Genomic DNA, 25,846 nt, shown 5'->3' with positions numbered 1-25,846 from the left:
CATACCTTTATTGCGGCAATCGAATCTGTGCAGACAAGTCATGCAGTGGAGAATATTGGATGAGGCACGAGTGACAAACGTCTCATTACAGAAGTAGCGCGTCAGCTGCTGCAGTTCACACTTGTATTAGAGCTCCCTCTACTGGATAATTCTAGTAAATAGCAATTACAACGTTCGAACAGACAAGTACAGATAAATAATCAGTTTTTTTGTTTGTTTGTTATACTTATTTAAAAATCGGGACACATCGGCTGCATAACTGCCGATCCCGATGTCGTCAAAAAAGTCAAATAATGGCCGATACCGGCCAAATATATCGGCCAAACCGATATATCGGTCGGGCTCTACTCACAAGACATCATTTCTGTCATCTTGAGTATCTGTGCAGCTGTAGTTTTATGTAAAGCACTTTGAACTGCCTGGTTGTAATGTGCTATACAAATAAACTTGCCTTGCCTTGCCTCTACAGCCAGTTTGGGGAGAAAAGTTTGGAACCTGAAGGTGAATTTACCATAATTGGCCTTCTGAAGGTAAAAATGGCATGCAGCCTCTTTCTTGTCAATAAAATTGAAAAGTTTTAGCACTTATTCAGGTTTAATTTTTCTTTTACAGAGCACCCTGCAGCACAGATACTTGATAACAAACATTATAATCAGTAAGATGAACAACATGGCAGCCAGCAAGACCCCGATGACATCCACTGAGTGGTAGACATACCAGGGCATCCTGTAAGACTCTGTGCGTAGGTGAGCGGCACCCTTGTGTCTCATGACAAACTCGATCCAGAAGAGGGCATGGTCCAGTGGCTTCATTGGCTGGTCACGGTGCAGCATGGAGAGCCTCTGCATATTCATCCTATAGGAGGGCTCATAGAGCACTTCCTGTAAGGCCTTGAGGAAGATGTTCCTGTCTAAAGTCACAATATCCACTATCTTTGCTGCCCCCTTCACTTTCATTCTATTAAGGTTGTCAGGCTGGTCAAAAATGAGTGGGAGACCAACTATTGGAATGCCATGATAAATGGCCTCTTGAATTCCATTGGTTCCCCCATGAGCAACAAAGACTCTGATCTTAGGATGTCCCAGGAGGTCATTTTGAGGCATCCAGGAGACCAGCCGAGTGTTGTTGCCCAGAGTAGCAGGCCTGTCCCCTGTGTGCCTCCAAATAACTCTCTGAGGCAACTGGGCAAAAGCAGCAGCTATCTCATCTGCTAAATCATGGGGAAGCTCACTGAATATTGTTCCCAAGGACATAATAATGACACCATGTTCTCCAGAGCTCTGAACAAACTCCTCCAGGTCCTCTGGAAGGGGATTAGCAGGTTTGCATTGAAATCCACCCATATATACAACGTTAGGCATAGTGGGGCGTGGGAACTCAAAGACAAAATCTACCCTCATGAGCCAAATATCTGCTGCCTGAACAAGCTGGATGAAGTCTAACTCAGAGCCAATATAGCGATGAGACAAAGAATTGACAAGAGGTTTTATATTATATTCCACATGAAACCACGACACACAGTGAGTTAGCATGTTCTCAATTCTCTGGAAAAAGTTCATGGTGTCCGTTAGCTCTTGTCCTGGAATAGGAACGTAGGACAAAGGAGATGGAGCAATTGCAAAATGCCCTTCACCCATTACAGTCCATCGAACATTGTAAACAAGAGGTAAACTAAGGTAATGGGCTAAAAGAACCCCACCAGCCACAACAGGGTCAGTCAGAACCACATCATACTGAGAAATTTGCAGAGACTGCATCAGTCCCTGATTTTCAAACATTTGGATCAACATTTCACATTCCTTTGTTACAATGTCAGTTCCTATCCCCAGCATCTCCATTCCTAGTTTAAAACTTGTCCAAAAAGATCTGCTTTGTCTTTGTATCTGCAGCAATCTAGACCCAAATGAGACAAAAAATTCTTCAGATACCCCTGTGCCATCGATTGTGATTGAGGTGTAGTGAGGGGACGTCTCCTTGATGTACCAGCTGTCTGAAGGTCGCACCACAGAAACGCTGTGGCCTCTCAAGTGTAGCTCTTCAATCAAGAGTCTCATGTTAACCCAATGGCTGGCATCCTCTGGGTAAACAAGGACCTTGCCCCCATTGACACCAGGCAGTGTGAAAATCAGAGGCACAATCAAGAAGAGGGCTGAGGAATGCATCTCCACCAATTATCTTATAGTATCACACCTGAAATATGTAGATACAGGAATATTGCAGTAAGCATACATCATGAATGCAACAGTTTTTTTTTTTTTTACTTCATAGCTAGTCGTTATCATTATTATTTTATTTACAATAAAAAAGGATGGAAAGGGGGGCATGCAACAACAGAAAAATACTGAAATAGCTTTAGTAGCTAGTTAAAGTTTAGTAGTTTTTGGTCTCTGTGGACCCAAAGTTCCATGTTTTCAAAGCAGGCATTTACGTCCACCATATACAGCTGTTTATTTCTGATACTATAGGAAGCGATTCCTTAGACACACTTGAAAATGTTTAAGCACATCCCCACAGATGGACAAAAATACAATCACTGGGATTCCACTTCATAGTAGTAACTGCCTTCATCAGCTTGTGGTACAAGGATACTCAACAGAGAATTATAAATTCATGACAAGTTGTATCTCCGTCTTTCGGCAACGTAACTCAAATGTACATGACAAGAGAGGTAGAGGTGAGTAATCCACTAGCTGAACCAGGCATGTAATAACTTTAAATTGCCAGAGGTTGCGCTGACGGGTGACGGGATTTTTTTTTTTTACATAACTAGTATAGTGAATTCAAATGACTTTTGAAAGGAAACTGACATGAGAGGGGGATGAGTCAGATTAAATGAAATATGTTCGTTTTTATCGCAGGTTCTTCCAATGTCATAAAATTACAGCTTGAATAAGGCTGGGCATTTGTCAGAGAAAATATTGGCTAAGCAAAGTTCGGGAAAAACATGGCAAACTGAAAAAAGAGGTAAAAATCACAGGTCAAGCGTTTTAAAAACATTAATTTATTAAATGAATCAGTATCTCATGTGCCGTAGTGGGAAATGTTTGAAATGGCATGCACAACTGTATTAACAGTAGCCTGCAAGCGCTTGAAGTTTCGGAAAAATTAGCGGGCAGTGTATGCTAGTAAACAAACACGAGCCATCACGGAAAGAAAGAGCTTGTTTTCGTAGGTTTCATTCGGAAACCATGCCCCTAGCTTACCTACAAAAGGGTCCTTCCTACGTCATTGAACTTAATTTTGGATAATTCCCTCGGTTTCAGCCTACAAACACGGCTGATTTAACAAGAGGGTAGATCAAACGGGCAAAAGTCCGTGCAACAACACTCGCAAAAAATGTGGTTTTGACAATGGTACAGCCCTAAGAGCTCATGGACTTGACAGGAGCATGTCTCCACAAGTTCAGCGAATGGGATTCAGACGTAATGTGAATCAGTGCTCTGCAGCTGATAAAAAAAGTATTTGGAATGCGTCGATATGCATTCACGAGAAGAAAAGAAAGGAAACAGACAGAAGTGCTACTGAATTATCCTTAACGTAAACTAACTGAAGTCACTCAAAGTATCTGAAATTCCCACCACTATAAATGTAACTTCAGTAGTTTTTATCTAGACTGTCTTCGTGAAAGTGTCTGTGTAAAAAAAAAAAAAAATGGAATCGACACAGCAGGCTAAAGTACACGACATGCTACAGTATTTCACAACAGAAGTGTTTCCAGCAAATAGTACACAGAATTACAACTCAGAGTATGAACAAAAACATAGTACATACCACCACTGATTCAGTCTTAAATGCTAAAATAATACATATCCCGGGGAAATAAACCATAGACCATAAGTCCAGTGAGTGAACTATCAGTGAGAACAATAAAGAGCATGTAAGAGCATATACGCACCATACACATAGACACTAATCTCCCTGTTCAAGTTTAAAGTTGTTGTTCTTCTTCTTCTTCTTTGGTGTTTTACGGCAGTTGCATCCTTTTTAGTTGCATTACCGCCTCCTTCTGGATCTAACCATGTATTGCTGTCTGGATCTCTTATATCCTTTTACTTATTCCAGTTGCCCTCAAAAAACTAAATATCTCCTTCTTTCCCTCCACCGTGTCCCCACCAAGCGGCCAAAACCAGACTTCGTTTTTGAAGCTCATTTCCTGGTGTTGTAGTTCCTGGTTGCTCACTAGCGCCACTACGGATGGCTCCAGTATAGGTGTTTTCATATCCGGTTTCCATGTAAGTCTACGGTACAAATGCGATCAAAATACAAAGTCAATAATTTTTTCTCAAAAGAACAAATAGTCATAATAGGTGTATTTTATTGGTCTTATGACTGTCCATGGGTCGATTTCATGATTTATTGCGTCATTTGGGCACAGTGCCAATATTTGTTCTGGACCAATGAGGTACAGTTTGCGTCACTTCCGGATTACTGCGGAGGACTCAGCTACAGTAGGGGCTACAGTCTATGGTCACTGGGGTGGGCGGTGGCGCTTCTTGGCCTTGCCATTGCGGCTCCGGCTACGGTCCGCCTGTGCTAAGTCTGAAAATGCAGGCATCCCATTTCGTGGTGATTTCATTATGGCGTGTGCTATTTACAGCTGCTCTAGACGACCATAAAATAATCCTCCTCTTAAGTTTTTCGGTATCCGAGTCATTTTTACTGTTTCCTTTAGCCTACTTAACCAAATAATTACTTGGCAGAAAGCGTAATCAGCTTGCTATATTTGGTAGTCCAGTAGTAGCCTGTGCTAAAACAGTTCGCAACTTCGGCTACCAAGCCATTTGACTAGCTAGCTAACCTTAACCGGCAAACATTCAATCTGTCAAACGTGTTTGGCGGCTTGTCAGTCGTGTACATTCCGTAAATGTCTACCTGGGCCATGCTTCACGCATGTGACAAAGCTACTATAATCCCGATTTTGGGATAAACACTTTTTCAGTTTCACGAAGCGAATTAAGAGTTTCAAGGTTCATTTGCTGAATATACAACACACGATGAAATCACACACACAGAATTTAACGAAATTAACCATCTTGGCATTTAGAAAGGAACATGTTTTTAGCATTTAAGAGACCGACAAGCTAGGCATTTAAGACAGTGGTTCTCAGAATCGGTTCTGGGGGCTCCTTGCGTATATTGGCTTTTCTCCATTGGTTTTGATGATTTACAAGAAAAAAATAATAGCCTAATAATAATTAGAAATTCAACGTAGGCTACATTATTTTTCTTCATGCACCAGGTGGAAAACTTGCCGTACAAAGTGCGTTGTCATATTTACACGCCTGCAGATCAGTTATTAAAATACTTGGTAGATTTGTTAATCACCGCTGAGTGTTAATTTTTGTTCGGTAGAAAGTGATTTGCGAACGATCGGTCAGTTAGCGTCACCCAGCAAGTGAACACCACAAACGGCGATGGAGTAGCTAGTAGTAGCAGGCTCATTATCTGACTGGCGAAAACCTACGACGATAACTTGCTCGGTTAACAGATCTACCAGACAGTTATACGAAAATTTGCCTAGTCAAATCACCAGTAGCCTACACATCTCCGATTGATTGACCATCAGTGTAGTCAATGTTCTTCCCCTGTGGTTCATATTGCTAACGCGTGAGCTAACCACGGACAGCCTACCTAGCTCACTGGCAAGCTGATATGCTAGCTAAGCATATTCGTTTTGCTGAGAAACATAAATTGAAGATAACTGAACATAGCCTAATTGTATTTTTAATGTCATACATAACGTGATTACATGACACAGTACAGTCACGGATGGAAATTAAACTCCGTAAACATCTGATAATATATTTTAAAACATAACGGCAGACAGTCAGCTAGCCTCGTTCAGGTTGAGGGGCTTTTCCGCACCGGACTGTCAATCAAATAGTAAAAATCACAAGACCGCTTAACTCTATGGTTTTGGCTCCAAATCGAGAAAATGGCCGCGCCCGCCATTGAGCTTCAAAACGTGTTTTAGAGACCCACGGAGAGTCAATGGGTGACGTCACAGTAGCTGTGTCCATATTTTTTACAGTCTCTGGTCCCCACACTCAAGCAGATCTGTAAACCGTGCCTCCACTCCTAGTCTCTGTAATCCTGTAAACATTACCCTTCTTTCTTGCTCATACTTCCTGCATTCAATCAGGACACGCTCCACTGTTTCTAATTCCTGGCACTGATTGCAATAGCCAGTTGGATGTTTTCCTATAATAAACAGCGTGCTATTCAAGTTGCTGTGACCAATTCTTAATCTACTTATGATTACTTGCTCTCTTCTATCGGTTCCACTGTTTCTTGCCATTCCTGCTTTATTTTCTATTTTATATAAATGTCTTCCTTTTGTTGCACTATCCCAATGTTGTTGCCATTGTTTGATTACTCCCCTCTGAACTATGCTTTTCCCCTTGAAAGTTTAACATTAAGGTCCACGTACTCTCTCCTGACCGTCTCCTTCGCCAACTTATCTGCTTTTTCATTTCCCTGGATTCCTGAATGTGCTGGTACCCACATGGACTTTATGTTTTTCCCTTGATTAGTTATCCTTGAATTATTAAACAGTTCATATAATATGTCTTGGTTATTACTTCCTGATCCTGTTTTAATGCTTGACAATGCTGATACAGAGTCACTACAGATGAGTATATTATTTGCCGTCACTCCTTCCACCCACTCTAATGCTAACAGAACTGCAATTAGCTCAGCAGCATATGCGATCAAATAATCTGACGTTCTCTTACTGATTCCAGTCTGGTGACAGGGAATCACCACTGTAGCCCCTGTCACTTCTGTTATAGGATCCTTTGACCCATCTGTAAAAACTTGTAAATAGTCATTGTAATTCCTGTCCCTATGCATGTAATATTCCTGAACGAAATCTGCTGTTTTATTTCTGTGCTTAATATTCAATAGTTCCATGTCCACACAAGCATGTTGCAACATCCAGACTGGTCTCACAGGCCACAACACAGTTGGACAAAATTCAATTTCATGAACTTGCATTTGTTCTGTAATGTCCTTGCCTACCCATCCAAAGCTTATTTGTTGTGCTTTTTCCCTCTCCCAACTAGCCTCCAATACCCTCTTAGTTGGATGACTTTCTGTGTGTCCCCTTAGATTTATCCAGTAATCGGCCATCAAATGTTTCCTACGAATCCAGAGCGGCATTTCTCCTGCCTCAACTTGCAGTGCACACACTGGCGCCGTTTTTATTGACCCTAAGCAAATCCTCAGAGCACGAGCCTGCACAACATCCAGGTCTGACAGCACAGTCTTGGCTGCTGAGCCATACACCACACTACCATAATCTATTCTTGCCCGGATTAGCGCTACATATATATACTTCAATGACGCTATATCAGCTCCCCATTCCAGCCCAGCAAGACATCTCATAACATTAATGACTTTCTTACTTTTTTTCCCACTATGCTTCCTATATGCTCTTTCCATGTTAGTCTGGGATCAAAATGTACTCCCAAGAAACGAACGCATTCTACTCTCTCTAGGTTACTTCCGTATAACTTCAGATCCCTTGCTTCCCTGATTTTCTTACTTGTGAAGAACATAATTTTTGTTTTTTCCACAGAGAATTAAAAACCCCATTCTATTCCCCATCTTTCCACTCAATTTATCCCTTCTTGTAATATCTTAACTATATGTTCTAGGTTCCCTCCCCTCCTCCATAAAGCCCCATCATCTGCAAACGAGACCTTCCCATGCCTAACGGTATACTTTCAAATATATCATTTATCATGACTGAAAATAAAGTAGGACTTACAACACTCCCCTGGGGCGTACCATTTTCTACAACATGTTTACCTGAGACCTCTGACCCTAACTTGGCCTGAACTGACCTATCACTTAGAAAATCCTGCAGCCACAATCTCTTTATTCACCTGGGCTTTTCTTATCTCATCCTCTAAACACAGAACTGGATCCATTGTGTTCCTGCCTCTCCTAAATCCACTCTGATATGCAGCCATCAGTCCCCCTTTCTCCAGAAAGTGCATGAGCCTCTCATTAACCATCCGTTCCATTAGTTTACATATATGTGACGTTAAAGCAATGGGTCTGTAGTTTCCTGGCTTACTAGGATCTTTCCCAGGCTTTCTGATTGGAATTATAATTGCTTCCTTCCAGCTCATAGGGACTTGCCCCTCCTTCCACACTTTATTGAACAACATCAGCAATTTATTTAATCCTCCTTCACTTAAATGTTAATCATTATATAGCATATTCCATCTTTTCCCAGTGCACTCATTCCTGTTTTGGCTAATGCCCTCTTCATCTCTCCAACAGTAAATGGGACATCTAGTTCATTCCCGCTGGTATTCTTTCTCCTTAGTGCATCCATGTTTCCAGCTTTGGTTTTTTCCCTGCCTTGCTTTCCTTCCTCATTCAGATTATAGGAACTGTGTACTGTAACAAAAGTTTTTAAAAGTAATTCTGCCTTTTCTTTATTGGTTATCGCCACTTCATTTCCGGTGCTCAGGACAGGGTAGTTCCATTTCCTCCTATCTCCTCCCATTTTCTTTATCATTCCCCAAACTTCTCCTATCTGAGTGGTGTTCTCAATTGACCCACAGAACTTCCTCCAATATGACCTCTTTGTCTGTGTTATCATTTTCTTAATCATTGCCTGGGCTTTTCTGTACTGGACCAAATGTTGAAAATTATGGGATCTTTTGACCAGTTTACATGCCTTGTTCCTACTCTTTACTGCTTGTTTGCACTTATCATCCCACCAAGGTACTAATTTCCTCTTTGTCCTACCTGTACTTTTAGGAATACAACTTATTGCAGCTGCCATTATACCCTGCAATATTTTGCAGTTACTCATTTCTATACTCATATTGTCGCTAATCTGTTGTAGATGTTTATCACTTTCAGACATGAAATTTCCCCAGTTAGCTTTTCCAAAAATCCATTTACCACCTGTGTTCTCTGTATTCTATACCATTACTATATTTATTTTACTGTATATTGGATAATGGTTGCTGCCTATGGTCCCTTCCTGATACACATCCCATTCGCACAATGGTTCTATGGTATTGGTTACTAACGTCAGATCTATTACAGACTCCTTTCCAGTGTTCACATCTATCCTTGTGTTTCTGCCATCATTAATACAGACAAGGTGTTTTCCATCCAACAACTCCTCCACTACCTGCCCATTGTAATCTGTTTTATCACTTCCCCGTAACATATTATGTGCATTGAAGTTTCCACACCACACAATGCTTCCTCTATTGAATCCTTCTATGTTTTCCAGTCTGCTGAGTTCTAATTTCCTGCATGGATTAGGCCTATAGAAATTTATAACCACCAGGTTCTTCCTTTCTGCCCACACTTCAATAACCACACTCTCCAATTCATTTCCACGATCAATATTTCTATAAGGAATGTCCTCCTTCACAAAGGTGACACAACCCCCTCCTGCCCCATCCTTCCTGTCCCGCCTGATTGCCACGTATCCATTTATTATAAAATCTAAACTTGGTTTTAACCATGACTCATGGATACACAGCAGGTCTGTTTTTTCCTTCTGACTATAAATGAACTTTTTAAAATCCTGGCCATTAGCAATCAAGCTTCTTGCGTTCCATTGGAGAATTAACATTGCTACTACTATAACCCAATCCATTGTGTTTCTTGACTTGCCTGAGCACTTAACTCCTCCCTGACTTCCTCCCCAGGTGATGCACAGCTGCTTTAACAATAATCTGGATTCTTTCCGTTTTTGAATTTACATCCGCAGTTGCATTTATAACTCCTGCTATAAACGTCACCAGTTTCTTTTTCTCTATCAACAACTTATTTTCCACCTCTTGTATTATACTTGCCGCCGTTTGCTCTTTCCCTCCCCCCTGCTTGTCATTCAGTTTCTCCTGTCCAGCCATCTTAGCTGCCTCGGCATAAGATACTTTCTCTTTTGTTCTAACCTTCTGTACTGCAACCTCACGCTTCATTGCTTCACATCCCCAGTACACAACACTATGTTCGCCTCCACAGTTACAGCATTTCGATTTTATACCTGATCCACACTTTCCATATTCATGATCACCACCGCACCTTGCACATCTTCTCTTGCCCGTGCACACCTTGGCTATGTGCCCAAACTCCTGGCAATTGAAACATCTCATTGGTTTTGGGAGAAATTCCCTCACATTATATTTAATAAATCCAAAAAAAATTATTTTGGGATATCTTTGGCATCAAACTCAATCAGCACTATTTCTGTATCTTTTTTCTCAGCTCCTCTTGTCATTCTTTTAACATTTTTAACTTTACTGTTACGCACTTTCAAGTTTTCCACTACCTCCTTCATACTTACACTTATTCTCTATGGTCAATGAGACAGCAATATTTATCTTATATCAGAGTGGGTAATGATCACTCCCTATAGTACCTTCTTGGTACACTGTCCAATCACACACTGCTGCTATGTTGTTTGACACAAGAGCTAGCTCTGTCCTCTTTTCTCTCTCTTTTACTTCTACTTTCCTTCATGCCTCTGTTCCCTCTCACCACCTGCCACTCACTCGCCCCCCTCTCACCTTCCTCCATGCTGTCACCATCCGTCTCCCTCCCCGCCATCCTGTCAGGGATTGTAAGGAGGAGCAGTGCAAGAATACCGTTCCGGACCTTTGCAGGCCGTCGGTCGATGTTCCTACAAAATGCTCCCCCCGACACCCAAACCTATTGCTACCACGTCCCGACGTCCACAAAACAAAGTAACAAAATAAAAAAACCACCGTAGCACAATGCACCCTTCTGGCACACAATGTTGTCGCTAGCAACCTCTTGTAGAAGTCGAAGTCTCTATCATGCCAATGCTAGCTATGTAAATCTGTTTCTCTTTTATAATATTGTAAAAGACTAAGGCCAAATGTAAAAAAAGAATACGTAGGCTACCTTTTTATGTAGCCTCTTTATTTATTTTATCTCTTTTTGTTCTTTTCTGGAGAACTTCCGTTGTGTTGACAGGATATGCAACGTTTTTCTGTTGCATTTGTTTTCGGAGTTTGTGTGTTTTAGATTTTGCATCGTTTCTGTATTTGCAGCGTGCTTGCTGTTAATGTATTTGTTTTGGCTTTCTGCAGCACGTTTTTTCATTTGGAGCACGTTTCTGTTGTTGTATTTGTATTGGATTTTCGTATGTGTTTTTGAATTGGCATCGTTTCTGAAGCTGCAGCACGTTTCTCCTAATGGAAATGTTTTGGGCCATTGTAGCGTGTTTGCCCTTGTCGGCCACCGTAAACTTTAAGAACTATGCTTGAAAAAAAGTTAACTACTGTTTATGCTCCCTATAGGAAAAGTTTCATAGTAAGATTTTACTATAAAAAAACAGCATTAGTTTTTTTTTAACTGACTCTCCCTGAGCAAAAAATGTTGAAAACTTTTAAATTCTATTTTACTGACATTGGGCATTAGCCTATTCATTCTGGTAGTATTCACATCCATGACATCGCATACTGCATGGTACCCACTGTTTCAGTATTTGCCTTTCTCATCTATGCTGATTTTATTAATTCTTTGTGTAAAACCGAAAAGATTACTTGCTGCATGGTAATGTTCTTACTTCCAGATTCCATACAGCCCAGGATGACAAAATAGGGATTGGAGATTGGTTTTGTCATCATAGAACACTATGATTACTACCATCTTTTGAGTGGGAGAACAAGATACACCAATAACAAGCTATGTTGGTAAAGTCAACTAGAACAACACCAATGACAATTGATACATACATTTAAGGTATGTGTTTCCAGCTCTGTGTTCACTGGGTATGAACGCATTAATGCTACGTAGCATTGGCCAGATTGAGTGGTCCTTGCTATTGCAATGCAAATTACCCCGACAGCACGGCGACATTGAACGAGGCTACACATCCTCCAATAGGATCACTTGGCATCGCTCTCGCCTCTCACAATTGGTCACTTGTGGGTATAGTAGAAGTTTTTTGAAGTCTGGAGTTCGAAGCCTGCACATTGAAGAAGGCATAGTCAAGGCATTTGTGGAAGATGTGTACTCTTCATTTGTGAGAAAAGAAAACAGTATAATGTGAACTCTGAAAGTTTGGAAAATCTACTTTTGAGTGCAAACCATTTCATTTTTTTCCCGAATGTAATAACATTTTTAAATGGGGGACAGTTTACATTCCGGACCTAATACTGATTGATTATCACACCTTGTTCTCCACCCGTGCAGTCTCTCTTCTAACTTGCCTGGCATTGGCAGCTATCCCACCATGCTTTGCGGACGCAAAGAATGGGCTCTCAATGACAACGAATGGAGGTGATTACACATTAAAGTTGTCCTTGGGAATAAAATCAGTGATGGTAATTGTGATCTTTTGCCATTTGGGAGGGTGCAGATGGCTCCTGCCCAGACAGTAGATTAATCTTTGTTCCCATGTTTTTATGCTGTTCTAGATCAATCTTAGTTGCCTCTTAAATCATATTTCATTGAGGATGATGTGTTCATGTGCAAGTTGCCTCCTGCCAACTTTGAGCATGAGTGGGGTTCTCTAGTTCAAGTGGTTGTTCCCACACTATATGGGCAGCAGGTGCTGAGTATAGCACAAGATTACAAACTTTCTGGTCACCTTAGCGTTGGGAAAATGGATATGATCAATTCTGAAAAATTTATTTTGGCCTGCTATGAAGTCTGTTCCTGTCATGCCTGTCAAATTGCAGAAAAACCTAACCAAGTAAGTGCCCCTATGCCTCTCAAGCCTATTTCTGTTATGGGTGAACATTTTGAGAGAATTTTAATTTTCAGGCCTCTCTCTAGAAATACATCTGGTTACACGTATCTGTTAACTTTGAGGCGTGCTGCAACCAGGTTCCCTGAAGCTGTTCCTATGCACACTCTTAAAGCTCATACTATTAGCACTAGTTAAGTTCTGCTCTACTTTTGTTTACCAAATTACATTCAGTCCGACAAAGGCTTGAACTTTATGTCAAGAATGCGAAGACCATTGAACAGTTACATATTACACATCAAGTCTCTAGGGCTCTAGGGACTCTCAAGGTGATTTGAAAAGGTTATCAGACCATAAAATCTGAACTTCGTACCTGTATCCTTGCCCAAGAAAAATACTGGGATGAGAGAGTTTCCCTTTTGTTGTTTACATACGTTGTTTAAAATTCCTCAGTCACCTTCAAAAATAATAAAGGAAATTGAAAGGATTTGTAATCCAGCTGGGAACACTAACTGACCGGAGTCACTATACGGCGAGCTGAGGGACAAAACGAGAGGCAGTAGGTTTTGATTGCGTACTCTAGTAATTCTCAAACTGGATCCTGGGGACCCCTGTTTATGCTGTTCTTTGCTCAGACCACAATTGCAATCCAAGAATTTTAACATGTTAATTAGATACTTGCAATGCTTTGAGGGATGATTTACCTTTTAAAGCCACATTGTCAGAAATAGCTATGCTGTGTACGAAGAACAGAAGCCCATATTCTGTGTTTACTGCACTATATTGCAAATGGTTACACAATAAGGTAAACAAAATGAAGATTAAGGTGAATTAACTGGCTCCTCTTTGGTGTGAACACCTGTCCACACAAACTAACCACCAGGTGTCCAAAATATAAACACCTGGCCACTGAACCTAACCACTTTGTGGATAATAAAGAATTCAAAGACAATGCAAATAACAAGCCAAGCCTGCATTGTGTTAAGAGGTTTAATGAATTAATGTTTAAAAAAATATGAAAGAACCTAATTACATGTGTGCAACAAGCTTAATTTAGGAAGAGATTGGCTGTAGCAAAACCAGCATATACAGGGGTCACCAGGACTACTGGTAGGACCACTGGTCTGCTATGTGGCAGTACCATTTTACCCAAACCCCAGCTGATCAGGAAGGAGTCAGAGTCCCAATTCCAACCACAAAATAAGAGAAAGAAGAAAATGTTTCTAAAATAGAAGTTATCAACAAGTGCCACTACAATATGCCTCAATTTCCTTTTATAATTTACTATTTCTTTTCTGTTTTGGACAGAAAACAACAAAAGGAATTCTGTAAATTGGAGAGTTTTGAAGCTTAGTTTAAATAAAGCCTGCAAGGCTAGGCAATCCTTTGGGTAAGCAGTATACACTCACAATGAATAGCCAAGGCTAGTTCTGCTTGCCACCCTAGCACGTGTAACCCAGCAAAGGTGTGATTTTAAAACTGGCTTCCTCTTTAAGAAAGAAAATCTCAAACAAAAGCCCCAAAGCAGTGGTGCACAACAAGGGCCGATCAGCTGGGGTTTTGGGCCAACTTCTTGTTTAACTTGCTCAATCATATCCCGATGTGACATTTGCATAAGCAATAGCTACAGCTACAGCCTGCAAGTGTATGCTACATATTTTACTGTGCCCAAGTACAGGAAACTATGTGAACTACATAGTTTATACAGCTGTCAGAAAACAATTGGCTGGAACAAAAAGCAGTATGCAGACCAGCCCTAAAGACTACCAGAGTTCTAAGCTAAATAAACTGCTGTCATGAGGAGTGCAATGAGAAATGGTAGAATTACAAATAAATGCCATTTCCTTCCCCTTCTATGCCCAACAGGAAGGGCGTCATCACACCCCGATTGCACAAGAAGATAATATGCAACAGCTGCTCTCAATGTCTAATTAACAGTTGGCGTCCAAAACACTGATCACAACTGATCCGCATAGCCCTACAATCAATGAAGTGAAAGAAATCTGCAACTGACTACAAAATCGAGAAGAATTATTGAAATAAGGGAAAACTATATAACAATAAAGGAAACTAACCAGCAAACACCATAAGATGTATAGGTGACTGCTATTGGTAGGTACCTGTGTTCCCTCAGCCCTCAGGTACTGCAGTTGACACGGAGTTCCACTTGGAGGCAGTGCTGAGCAACTTATGAGCCTCATGCAAAAAACAGAGACGATCAGAGAAGTTATCTTATGGCTTTTTCTCGATTTGGCCTTCCAAACGTAGTTGTATGAGACATTGGAAATGTGTTTCTGTTAGAGGAAGTTTTATTTTACTCAAAAAAGTAGTGTATACTCATTTTAAATAAGAATGTTATGAACCAGCATTTTCTTTAGTTTGTTTTGAAAAAATTTGAAAAAAAAGAAAAGTTTAGAGGAATGCATAATACAGGGTCCATACCATATTCAACATCCAGTCAAATTTAAATCAGTTAAATTTTATTTATTCCCAGAGCCGTTTCCAGAGTCAGTATCACACTGTTACAGGAAACAGGAAATTGGGCAAGAGCAGAGCTTAAAACCACAAATATCTAGCAAGTGAGGGGGGAAAAAACCTCAGAGCAGGAAATAAAAACGCTCAAACGGCAGTGAGAAAAATTTCCCAGTTATGAGGAAGTCTCATGAGAAACCCAGATACAGAGGAAGAGCCCATTTTACATTACATTGCAGGCGTTTAGCAGACGCTATTATCCAGAGCAGCTTTGCATTGTATCCGATTATACAGCTGGATATATACTGGAGCAATGCAGGTTAAGTTCCTTGCTCAAGGGTACAACAGCAGTGTCCTACCAGGGAATCGAACCTGCGACCTGCGATGATGCTTGAGCAACTCATGCCAGTGATGTCATTGATGACCACAGGCAGTAAGGCAGGATTCCATTGCACAAAGCAGGAATCATTCAGCATTCACAGTAAGAAAAATGTTGGGGATGCAAGTTTTATCCAAGAATGAAAAATAAAAGCAGGCAAAACACTTGTAGCAAACAAGTCAGGGCTATATCTACGAATCATGGTAATTAGGGAAACGTTTTGATCTATTGAGTTTCGTATCTTTCACAGGAGTAATAATGATGCTGTACTGCTCAGGGCAAAGGAAAAACGAAAGTCAGTTTCCACACTAATCAGGCTTACACAGTCCCTGCATACAGCTTACAGTGAGTGACAAGTTAAGACCGGTTTAGAGGCCTTTGTTGAGTTATTCATGTTTTAGCTTTCTCTTGTAAGACACCTTGCAGCATAGATACCTGATAACAAACATTATAATCAGTAAGATGAACAACATGGCAGCCAGCAAGACCCCGATGACATCCACTGAGTGGTAGACATACCAGGGCATCCTGTAAGACTCTGTGCGTAGGTGAGCGGCACCCTTGTGTCTCATGACGAACTCGATCCAGAAGAGGGCACGATCCAGTGGCTTCATTGGCTGGTCACGGTGCAGCATGGAGAGCCTCTGCATATTCATCCTATAGGAGGGCTCATAGAGCACTTCCTGTAAGGCCTTGAGGAAGATGTTCCTGTCTAAAGTCACAATATCCACTATCTTTGCTGCCCCCTTCACTTTCATTCTATTAAGGTTGTCAGGCTGGTCAAAAATGAGTGGGAGACCAACTATTGGAATGCCATGATAAATGGCCTCTTGAATTCCATTGGTTCCCCCATGAGCAACAAAGACTCTGATCTTAGGATGTCCCAGGAGGTCATTTTGAGGCATCCAGGAGACCAGCCGAGTGTTGTTGCCCAGAGTAGCAGGCCTGTCCCCTGTGTGCCTCCAAATAACTCTCTGAGGCAACTGGGCAAAAGCAGCAGCTATCTCATCTGCTAAATCATGGGGAAGCTCACTGAATAATGTTCCCAAGGACATAATAATGACACCATGTTCTCCAGAGCTCTGAACAAACTCCTCCAGGTCCTCTGGAAGGGGCTTAGCAGGCTTGCATTGAAATCCACCCATATATACAATGTTAGGCATAGTGGGGCGTGGGAACTCAAAGACAAAATCTACCCTCATGAGCCAAATATCTGCTGCCTGAAAGAGCTTAAAATAGTCTACCTCAGGTCCAAAGTAACGATGACACAGAGCTGTGTAATGGGGACTAACAGTGCTTTTGTAAAGAAGTGGTCTGATAATATAGTAAAGCATGTTGCGGACTCTATTGGGGAAGTTCATTTGGTCTGTTAACTCTGCTACTGGGAAAGGAACATAGGAAGGTGGTGAGGGAGCAATTGCCAAATGAGCTTCTCCATGTACTGTCCATCGAGCATTAAAAACAAGCGGCAGACCAAGGTAGTGGGCTAGCACAGCGCCACCACCTGCACCGGGATCAGCCAGTACCAAGTCATATTCAGCAGCGCGCAGGGACTGCATCAGCCTCTGATCTTCAAACATCCGAATCACCATTTCAGTAATGAGTTTATGCATCTGGGTAAATCCATCCTTCAATTCCATGTCTAAGCTATAGCGAGTCCAAGCAGATGCACCTTGTCTTTGTATATGCAGTAACCTAGATACAAGCAAGCTCAGATACTCCTTGGGGTGTCCCCCTGTGCCATTGATTGTGATAGCGGTGTAGTAAGGGGACGTCTCCTTGATGTACCAGCTGTCCGATGCTCGCACCACAGAAACGTTGTGTCCTCTCAAATGTAGCTCTTCAATCAAGACTCTCATGTTTACCCAATGGCTGCCATCCAATGGGAACACAAGAACCTTGCCTCCATGGACTCCAGGCAGTGTGAAAACCAGTCCAATCAGGAAAAGGATGGAGGAATGCATCTCTACCCAGAATTCTCGATATACTCAAGAATGCAAACCAACCTGAAATGCATGAAAGGTAGAACAGTTGTTGGAATCAGAGCAAAGATTATGTTAAGACTTAATAATGGTGATATCAGATTTGTTTTAGGAAATGTTATCTGTTGAGGGAAATCAGACCTAAGATCCTTCAAGACAATTGCATTTTTGGAAATACACAAAGAGTATGTTTGGCAACATACATTTTTGGCAATATACAAATAACATGTTTGGCAACAAGTGATGAAAAATAAATAATTTAGGATTCATTGGGATTGGGATGGCAGGTATGCAAGTTACACCTTGGCGGGGGCATGCCCCATACCTATACAGCCCGAGAGTTTGGCACTTTTCATGGTTCCCCACAGAAATAACCACAACAGCCACAGACACTCAGCCTTTAAATACATTAAATTCTGTACATTCTGACCCCATTTCAACAGACAGAATTTCATAAACAACTTCACATGCCTACACAATAAAGGGGATTTTGCGTTTCAGCTAGAAACACATTTTTTTAACCTGCTTTTACCCTAACCAATAATTGTCTACTACTTCTCAATTATTGCTTTTGCACCATATCTACCCGCCGTTCACCGAACGTATACACTGCATTATGACGTACAGTCTGCACGTTCACTTATTAACCGGCTACAATATTGGAAAGCCATATGGATTCAACGGGAGCTCTTCTGTGCTTACTGGCCTGTGTTCTTCTTTAAAACCACGGACAGGTTTGCTAATGATATTTCACGCATTGTGATGGTGCTGCACTAACAAAAAAGTCACAGACTGGTAAACCTCCGGTTGAACGACTGAATCCCGCCTCGCCCTCAGGCAGATCATTTCCTCTTTTACACTAACGTTTTCTTACGCTTATATTTGCTTTACCAAAACTCACTCACGGCCACCCATATGCATTTCATGACGGCAAATATATTCCTTTTATTAAAAAGTTACACCAGTTCACCACTGTGCCATTTCTACTAACTATATTTCTTCACTTGGCTACCGTACAAAACCTTCTTATCAGCAAACGCCACGTTTCTACATTCATGTTACCTCGCCCTGTTCTCTATCTAGCCACATACAAACAATTACTACGTATGTACGTTCTGCAACTCCCCATTAAAACATTACATTTAAAATCATGACTCACTCATAATTATAACTACTAGCACTGAACATGACAAAAGCACATCAGTGCAATAGATTTCACACGTTACTTAACCCTCCACTTTAACGACTGATGCTTTATACCAACTGTTATATATACCGTTCGATAAGGAAACTAAGCTCGCTCGTGATCACTTCATTTACTTCGCACTATAGTCTGTGATCATGTCAACCTTCACCTACATGCCCATTCTGCTAAAAACATATTGTTTCAACTACGCAATTTCATAATTTCTCCTAATTTCTCTCACACTGTTGTTATTTTCTCATATGCAAAGCCTGCTGGGACATATGCGTCTGCTCCTATTCTCCACTATCAAGTTTTCAGGTTCTAGCTTACCAAAACAGCGAAGAGGATTCCTACCTGCAGATAAGCCTATCAAAATGCCTTATAAACCTTTCAAACACTAAAAGTGCATCTCCACGAAATAACAGACAACGGAGCAGGACAGAAGGGTACACAAGTTGCGACCTAGGGAGCTCTAATTCTACGGGCTTGCTGATTCTTTCTGAAATATTGTGTAGCATTGCTCGCACCACAGAAACGTTGTGTCCTCTCAAATGTAGCTCTTCAATCAAGACTCTCATGTTTACCCAATGGCTGCCATCCAATGGGAACACAAGAACCTTGCCTCCATGGACTCCAGGCAGTGTGAAAACCAGTCCAATCAGGAAAAGGATGGAGGAATGCATCTCTACCCAGAATGCTCGATATACTCAAGAATGCAAACCAACCTGAAATGCATGAAAGGTAGAACAGTTGTTGGAATCAGAGCAAAGATTATGTTAAGACTTAATAATGGTGATATCAGATTTGTTTTAGGAAATGTTATCTGTTGAGGGAAATCAGACCTAAGATCCTTCAAGACAATTGCATTTTTGGAAATACACAAAGAGTATGTTTGGCAACATACATTTTTGGCAATATACAAATAACATGTTTGGCAACAAGTGATGAAAAATAAATAATTTAGGATTCATTGGGATTGGGATGGCAGGTATGCAAGTTACACCTTGGCGGGGGCATGCCCCATACCTATACAGCCCGAGAGTTTGGCACTTTTCATGGTTCCCCACAGAAATAACCACAACAGCCACAGACACTCAGCCCTTAAATACATTAAATTCTGTACATTCTGACCCCATTTCAACAGACAGAATTTCATAAACAACTTCACATGCCTACACAATAAAGGGGATTTTGCGTTTCAGCTAGAAACACATTTTTTTTAACCTGCTTTTACCCTGACCAATAATTGTCTACTACTTCTCAATTATTGCTTTTGCACCATATCTACCCGCCGTTCACCGAACGTATACACTGCATTATGACGTACCGTCTGCACGTTCACTTATTAACCGGCTACAATATTGCAAAGCCATATGGATTCAACGGGAGCTCTTCTGTGCTTACTGGCCTGTGTTCTTCTTTAAAACCACGGACAGGTTTGCTAATGATATTTCACGCGTTGCATGTGATGGCGCTGCACTAACAAAAAAGTCACAGACTGGTAAACCCAGAGACTGTAAAAAATATGGACACAGCTACTGTGACGTCACCCACTGACTCTCCGTGGGTCTCTAAAACACGTTTGAAGCTCAATGGCGGGCGCGGCCATTTTCTCGATTTGGAGCCAAAACCATAGAGTTAAGCGGTCTTGTGATTTTTACTATTTGATTGACAGTCCGGTGCGGAAAAGCCCCTCAACCTGAACGAGGCTAGCTGACTGTCTGCCGTTATGTTTTAAAATATATTATCAGATGTTTACGGGGTTTAATTTCCATCCGTGACTGTACTGTGTCATGTAATCACGTTATGTATGACATTAAAAATACAATTAGGCTATGTTCAGTTATCTTCAATTTATGTTTCTCAGCAAAACGAATATGCTTAGCTAGCATATCAGCTTGCCAGTGAGCTAGGTAGGCTGTCCGTGGTTAGCTCACGCGTTAGCAATATGAACCACAGGGGAAGAACATTGACTACACTGATGATGGTCAATCAATCGGAGATGTGTAGGCTACTGGTGATTTGACTAGGCAAATTTTCGTATAACTGTCTGGTAGATCTGCTGTTAACCGAGCAAGTTATCGTCGTAGGTTTTCGCCAGTCAGATAATGAGCCTGCTACTACTAGCTACTCCATCGCCGTTTGTGGTGTTCACTTGCTGGGTGACGCTAGCTGACCGATCGTTCGCAAATCACTTTCTACCGAACAAAAATTAACACTCAGCGGTGATTAACAAATCTACCAAGTATTTTAATAACTGATCTGCAGGCGTGTAAATATGACAACGCACTTTGTACGGCAAGTTTTCCACCTGGTGCATGAAGACAAAAATAATGTAGCCTACGTTGAATTTCTAATTATTATTAGGCTATTATTTTTTTCTTGTAAATCATCAAAACCAATGGAGAAAAGCCAATATACGCAAGGAGCCCCCAGAACCGATTCTGAGAACCACTGTCTTAAATGCCTAGCTTGTCGGTCTCTTAAATGCTAAAAACATGTTCCTTTCTAAATGCCAAGATGGTTAATTTCGTTAAATTCTGTGTGTGTGATTTCATCGTGTGTTGTATATTCAGCAAATGAACCTTGAAACTCTTAATTCGCTTCGTGAAACTGAAAAAGTGTTTATCCCAAAATCGGGATTATAGTAGCTTTGTCACATGCGTGAAGCATGGCCCAGGTAGACATTTACGGAATGTACACGACTGACAAGCCGCCAAACACGTTTGACAGATTGAATGTTTGCCGGTTAAGGTTAGCTAGCTAGTCAAATGGCTTGGTAGCCGAAGTTGCGAACTGTTTTAGCACAGGCTACTACTGGACTACCAAATATAGCAAGCTGATTACGCTTTCTGCCAAGTAATTATTTGGTTAAGTAGGCTAAAGGAAATAGTAAAAATGACTCGGATACCGAAAAACTTAAGAGGAGGATTATTTTATGGTCGTCTAGAGCAGCTGTAAATAGCACACGCCATAATGAAATCACCACGAAATGGGATGCCTGCATTTTCAGACTTAGCACAGGCGGACCGTAGCCGGAGCCGCAATGGCAAGGCCAAGAAGCGCCACCGCCCACCCCAGTGACCATAGACTGTAGCCCCTACTGTAGCTGAGTCCTCCGCAGTAATCCGGAAGTGACGCAAGCTGTACCTCATTGGTCCAGAACAAATATTGGCACTGTGCCCAAATGACGCAATAAATCATGAAATCGACCCATGGACAGTCATAAGACCAATAAAATACACCTATTATGACTATTTGTTCTTTTGAGAAAAAATTATTGACTTTGTATTTTGATCGCATTTGTACCGTAGACTTACATGGAAACCGGATATGAAAACACCGATACTGGAGCCATCCGTAGTGGCGCTAGTGAGCAACCAGGAACTACAACACCAGGAAATGAGCTTCAAAAACGAAGTCTGGTTTAGGCCGCTTGGGTAAACCTCCGGTTGAACGATTGAATCCCGCCTCGCCCTAAGGCAGATCATTTCCTCTTTTACACTAACGTTTTCTTACGCTTATATTTGCTTTACCAAAACTCACTCACGGCCACCCATATGCATTTCATGACGGCAAATGTATTCCTTTTATTAAAAAGTTACACCAGTTCACCACTGTGCCATTTCTACTAACTATATTTCTTCACTTGGCTACCGTACAAAACCTTCTTATCAGCAAACGCCACGTTTCTACATTCATGTTACCTCGCCCTGTTCTCTATCTAGCCACATACAAACAATTACTACGTATGTACGTTCTGCAACTCCCCATTAAAACATTACATTTAAAATCATGACTCACTCATAATTATAACTACTAGCACTGAACATGACAAAAGCACATCAGTGCAATAGATTTCACACGTTACTTAACCCTCCACTTTAACGACTGATGCTTTATACCAACTGTTATATATACCGTTCGATAAGGAAACTAAGCTCGCTCGTGATCACTTCATTTACTTCGCACTATAGTCTGTGATCATGTCAACCTTCACCTACATGCCCATTCTGCTAAAAACATATTGTTTCAACTACGCAATTTCATAATTTCTCCTAATGTCTCTCACACTGTTGTTATTTTCTCATATGCAAAGCCTGCTGGGACATATGCGTCTGCTCCTATTCTCCACTATCAAGTTTTCAGGTTCTAGCTTACCAAAACAGCGAAGAGGATTCCTACCTGCAGATAAGCCTATCAAAATGCCTTATAAACCTTTCAAACACTAAAAGTGCATCTCCACGAAATAACAGACAACGGAGCAGGACAGAAGGGTACACAAGTTGCGACCTAGGGAGCTCTAATTCTACGGGCTTGCTGATTCTTTCTGAAATATTGTGTAGCATTGCTTTGGAATACATCTTATTTAATTTCGGTGAGGCAAGATAGCCTATATTGTTTGTAGTACCGTAACTTGGCGTCATTTTGATATCAATACTTTTAATGGCAGGCCTGGATTTTGGCAGTCTGAATGAATGAGTTATAGATGTCTTGTGTGTGTGAGTAACTTGGCATTTTTGTACGTTGAAAACGTGTTTTTTTTATGAGATTAAGTTTATAGGTCCCCTTATGAGAGGAACAGTGGCTGGATAAAGAATATGTCATGTCAGTATGTTCAATGCTGTATGTAGCCTATGTACAATACTGTACTCTTATACTGTTGTTGTCTGTTGTTTCATGCTGTATTGTGAAACATGTACTCTACTGTAATGCAAACCATGTGTAACCATCCTTACAGAGTATACTGTGATATGGCATGGTATTGAACAAAACTGAAATATAATCTTCCTGTAATTATATGAAAATGGAACCTGATTCCAGAAATGTTCCACACAAGTATATTTATGCGGATGCATCAGGTTTCAACCTGACAAAACAGAGGAAACAAAACCAGGTGTGCTGCCATAGATCAAACTGGCTCATACGTACAATTCAGACCATGTTCTGAACGACCTCAAAGGTAATCCACAGAATCAGTAGTAGGATATAGTTGAAGAATAACTATGAAACAACTGTAATCATCTGGGAAAACTTGAGCTTCTAATTAAGGGTCCAAAGCTAAAAAGTGCTAAAACGTGATTACTGCAACATACTTTTAAAATAAATGATTGATGTGAGGTATGAGGCTGGTATGCACAAGCTGCTCTCCTTCAGGCTATGGGTCAGAACTATAAAAACCTGCCGTGGTAGAATCCAGAATACGCAAGGCATGAATGACAGAAGAGACATTGCCCAGTTGGCCATTTTTACAGTTTTATTTTTTATTAGTAATTATTTGACTGTTGCATGTGTACACATTAGATGTGATGTGACAATTTGGAGGAAAGATAAACTTTTAATTTAGGCTGTTTGATCACATAGTTTTGCTGAATTTCTATGTAGTTTTGAAAAATTGAATTGAAATGCAATTGCCATCTAGTTTTGTTTTAGTTTCAACAATTTCTAAATTTTACATTCGTTCATAAAATTAAACGAATTTTGATTAGAATTTCTCAAAATTTTAGTATTTTGAGAAATACTGAAAGAGCACATTACCGACGAAGCATTTAGTACTACAGTTGCCATAATTATGACTTGCCAAAACCGGACACCGTCCACGCGCACGCATCAGTCACTGTTCAGACGGGACATTAGTCAGGTCGCGACGACAGACCGGACCTGTACAAATAATTTGTAAAGTGGGAATTCCGGTCCAAAACGGTGAATCTGGCAACCATAACTAAGCAGCTGTCGTAGTGTACTCGTTAAGATAAATAATGGTGAATATTTCACCATTACTCCTTTAACTGATGCTTCCATATTTTATTTATTCCAATGCAGCATCCAATAATTATTTACAGAAAATAACACACAACAGGCCATTATTGTTGAATAGACGAATTCGTTTGAGGCTGGACATGAAGTAGCATAGGAAACCACAATTCGTTTTGCGATACCTGCCACAAGTATTGCATTTTTCAGACACGATTATATAGTTGATTGTGTCCGAATAATTCACTCAAAATAAGACCAAGAATGTAGGCAATACTGGTATTAACACTGCTGTCATGTATTTAAACTAATATAAAATAGAAACAACACCCAAGAACAGTTGTTGTGTGACAAAATCCATAGTTACACAATTGTTGGCAGCGGTCCATGCTTATGTTTAATCTAACGTTATTTAGCCTATTAGCGATACTTACTGTACTTGTTTGCTCAGTTCCAGATATACATTTGCTTCTCAGCTAGGCGAATAGCTTAGTTTTCATTCGCACAACGACATGGTTTCGGATGTAAACAAACTTTATATGAATGTCTCTTCTTTTATTTTCAGGCATAAGGTTCCAAAAAACATTTCACAAGCGGTAACAGAAAACAACGACTAGGAAGTAAATTGCACAATGAAATTGCGTACTAGAGGACTAACCACAGCTATTTGGAAGTAGATCTCTATCTACGTTCTTAGGTTTAGTTTCGTTTAATATTGACGTAAAAACTGGTAATATACTAATTCTATACTAATATAAAACATAACGACAGAAAGACATAAAGCCTTAACTTCCACCAATTGGCCCACAAATCCATACCTTATTTAGTACCCCGATCTGGAAAAAAGCCACAGTGTGAACTAATGCGACCAATGTCTCATTAGTATGCTACCGTATCCATTAACCCTCTCTAGCACAAGGCTTACGCGGGAGTTGCTTTTTGATCTCCCGGGCCTATCAAGAGGCATTTCATTTCTTTTCAAAATTTCTTTTATGACAGTAACATCGTTGGAACAATTTGTGAACAAAACACAGCGAAATTAAACATTTATTCACTGAGAGAGGTTTTAAAAGTGCTTATGATTAGTTAGTGTAGGTTGTTGCTTCTTTAGTTGAACGGCTGTGTTGCACATATAGATACCTTTGTCCAGTTTTCAAAAAGGTGAGTTAATAGCCGAGAAAAAAAAAAAAAAAATTAATAATAGAGTAATTCCAAAGGAATGCTATCTGAAAAATGAATTGATTTAGCAATGAAAAGTTTGGAGCAAAGGAGTATGTGAACCTTTCTCACAGGTGTTCACCACTAGGGCAGCAGTGTAGTATAATTGGTAAGCATCTGGTCTCGATTCCAACTGCTGTTGTACCAAGATGCTA

At 40.7% G+C, this 25,846-nt stretch overlaps 3 protein-coding genes across 12 annotated transcripts in view; all 3 read right to left on the bottom strand.

Moving 5' to 3' along the window:
• Positions 1–17,519, bottom strand: part of LOC118227639 (UDP-glucuronosyltransferase 2A1-like) — a 55,279-nt gene extending 37,760 nt beyond the window's left edge. Inside the window, exon 1 of one of the 2 annotated variants that reach the window (XM_035418342.1) lies at positions 17,417–17,519. The gene's annotated coding sequence lies outside the window, so the exon portion shown is untranslated. Of the gene's footprint in view, positions 1–17,359 lie in introns of both variants that reach the window. The other variant, XM_035418341.1, reaches the window with a different exon arrangement.
• Positions 250–4,117, bottom strand: LOC118227638 (UDP-glucuronosyltransferase 2B1-like). 2 transcript variants are annotated; one of them, XM_035418339.1, is made up of 2 exons: positions 3,772–4,117; positions 250–2,190 (listed from the first exon to the last, which is right to left on the bottom strand). In XM_035418339.1, exon 2 carries the CDS (start codon positions 2,160–2,162, stop codon positions 585–587), a length of 1,578 nt encoding a protein of 525 aa, XP_035274230.1. In that variant the 5' UTR covers positions 2,163–2,190; positions 3,772–4,117; the 3' UTR covers positions 250–584. The 2 variants fall into 2 exon arrangements, with proteins under 2 accessions (XP_035274230.1, XP_035274231.1); XM_035418340.1 differs by having other exon boundaries at positions 3,896–4,113.
• On the bottom strand, positions 15,159–25,443 carry LOC118227637 (UDP-glucuronosyltransferase 2A1-like). 8 transcript variants are annotated; one of them, XM_035418334.1, is made up of 4 exons: positions 24,986–25,282; positions 24,908–24,916; positions 19,247–19,444; positions 15,159–17,359 (listed from the first exon to the last, which is right to left on the bottom strand). In XM_035418334.1, the coding sequence occupies exons 3-4, from the start codon at positions 19,400–19,402 to the stop codon at positions 15,938–15,940; spliced, it is 1,578 nt and encodes a 525-aa protein (XP_035274225.1). In that variant the 5' UTR covers positions 19,403–19,444; positions 24,908–24,916; positions 24,986–25,282; the 3' UTR covers positions 15,159–15,937. The 8 variants fall into 8 exon arrangements, with proteins under 8 accessions (XP_035274225.1, XP_035274224.1, XP_035274221.1 ...); XM_035418333.1 differs by lacking the exons at positions 24,908–24,916; positions 24,986–25,282 and adding an exon at positions 25,292–25,443; XM_035418330.1 differs by having other exon boundaries at positions 24,908–25,282.
• Between the last annotated feature and the right edge of the window lie 403 nt (positions 25,444–25,846).

The sequence above is a fragment of the Anguilla anguilla genome, chromosome 5 (genome assembly GCF_013347855.1).
Source record: "Anguilla anguilla isolate fAngAng1 chromosome 5, fAngAng1.pri, whole genome shotgun sequence".
NCBI lineage: Eukaryota > Metazoa > Chordata > Actinopteri > Anguilliformes > Anguillidae > Anguilla > Anguilla anguilla.
The sequence above is the reverse complement of the archived record's forward strand: the minus strand, read 5'-3'. Positions and strand labels throughout refer to the sequence as shown.

Coding starts and splice junctions, on each gene's coding strand:
- LOC118227638 (XM_035418339.1), bottom strand. CDS start 2,162: ATGCATTCCTCAGCCCTCTTCTTGATTGTGCCTCTGATTTTCACACTG.
- LOC118227637 (XM_035418333.1), bottom strand. CDS start 19,402: ATGCATTCCTCCATCCTTTTCCTGATTGGACTGGTTTTCACACTGCCT. Junction 17,360..19,246: donor GAGGACACAACGTTTCTGTG/GTGCGAGCAATG, acceptor AACGTTTCTGTG/GTGCGAGCATCGGACAGCTG.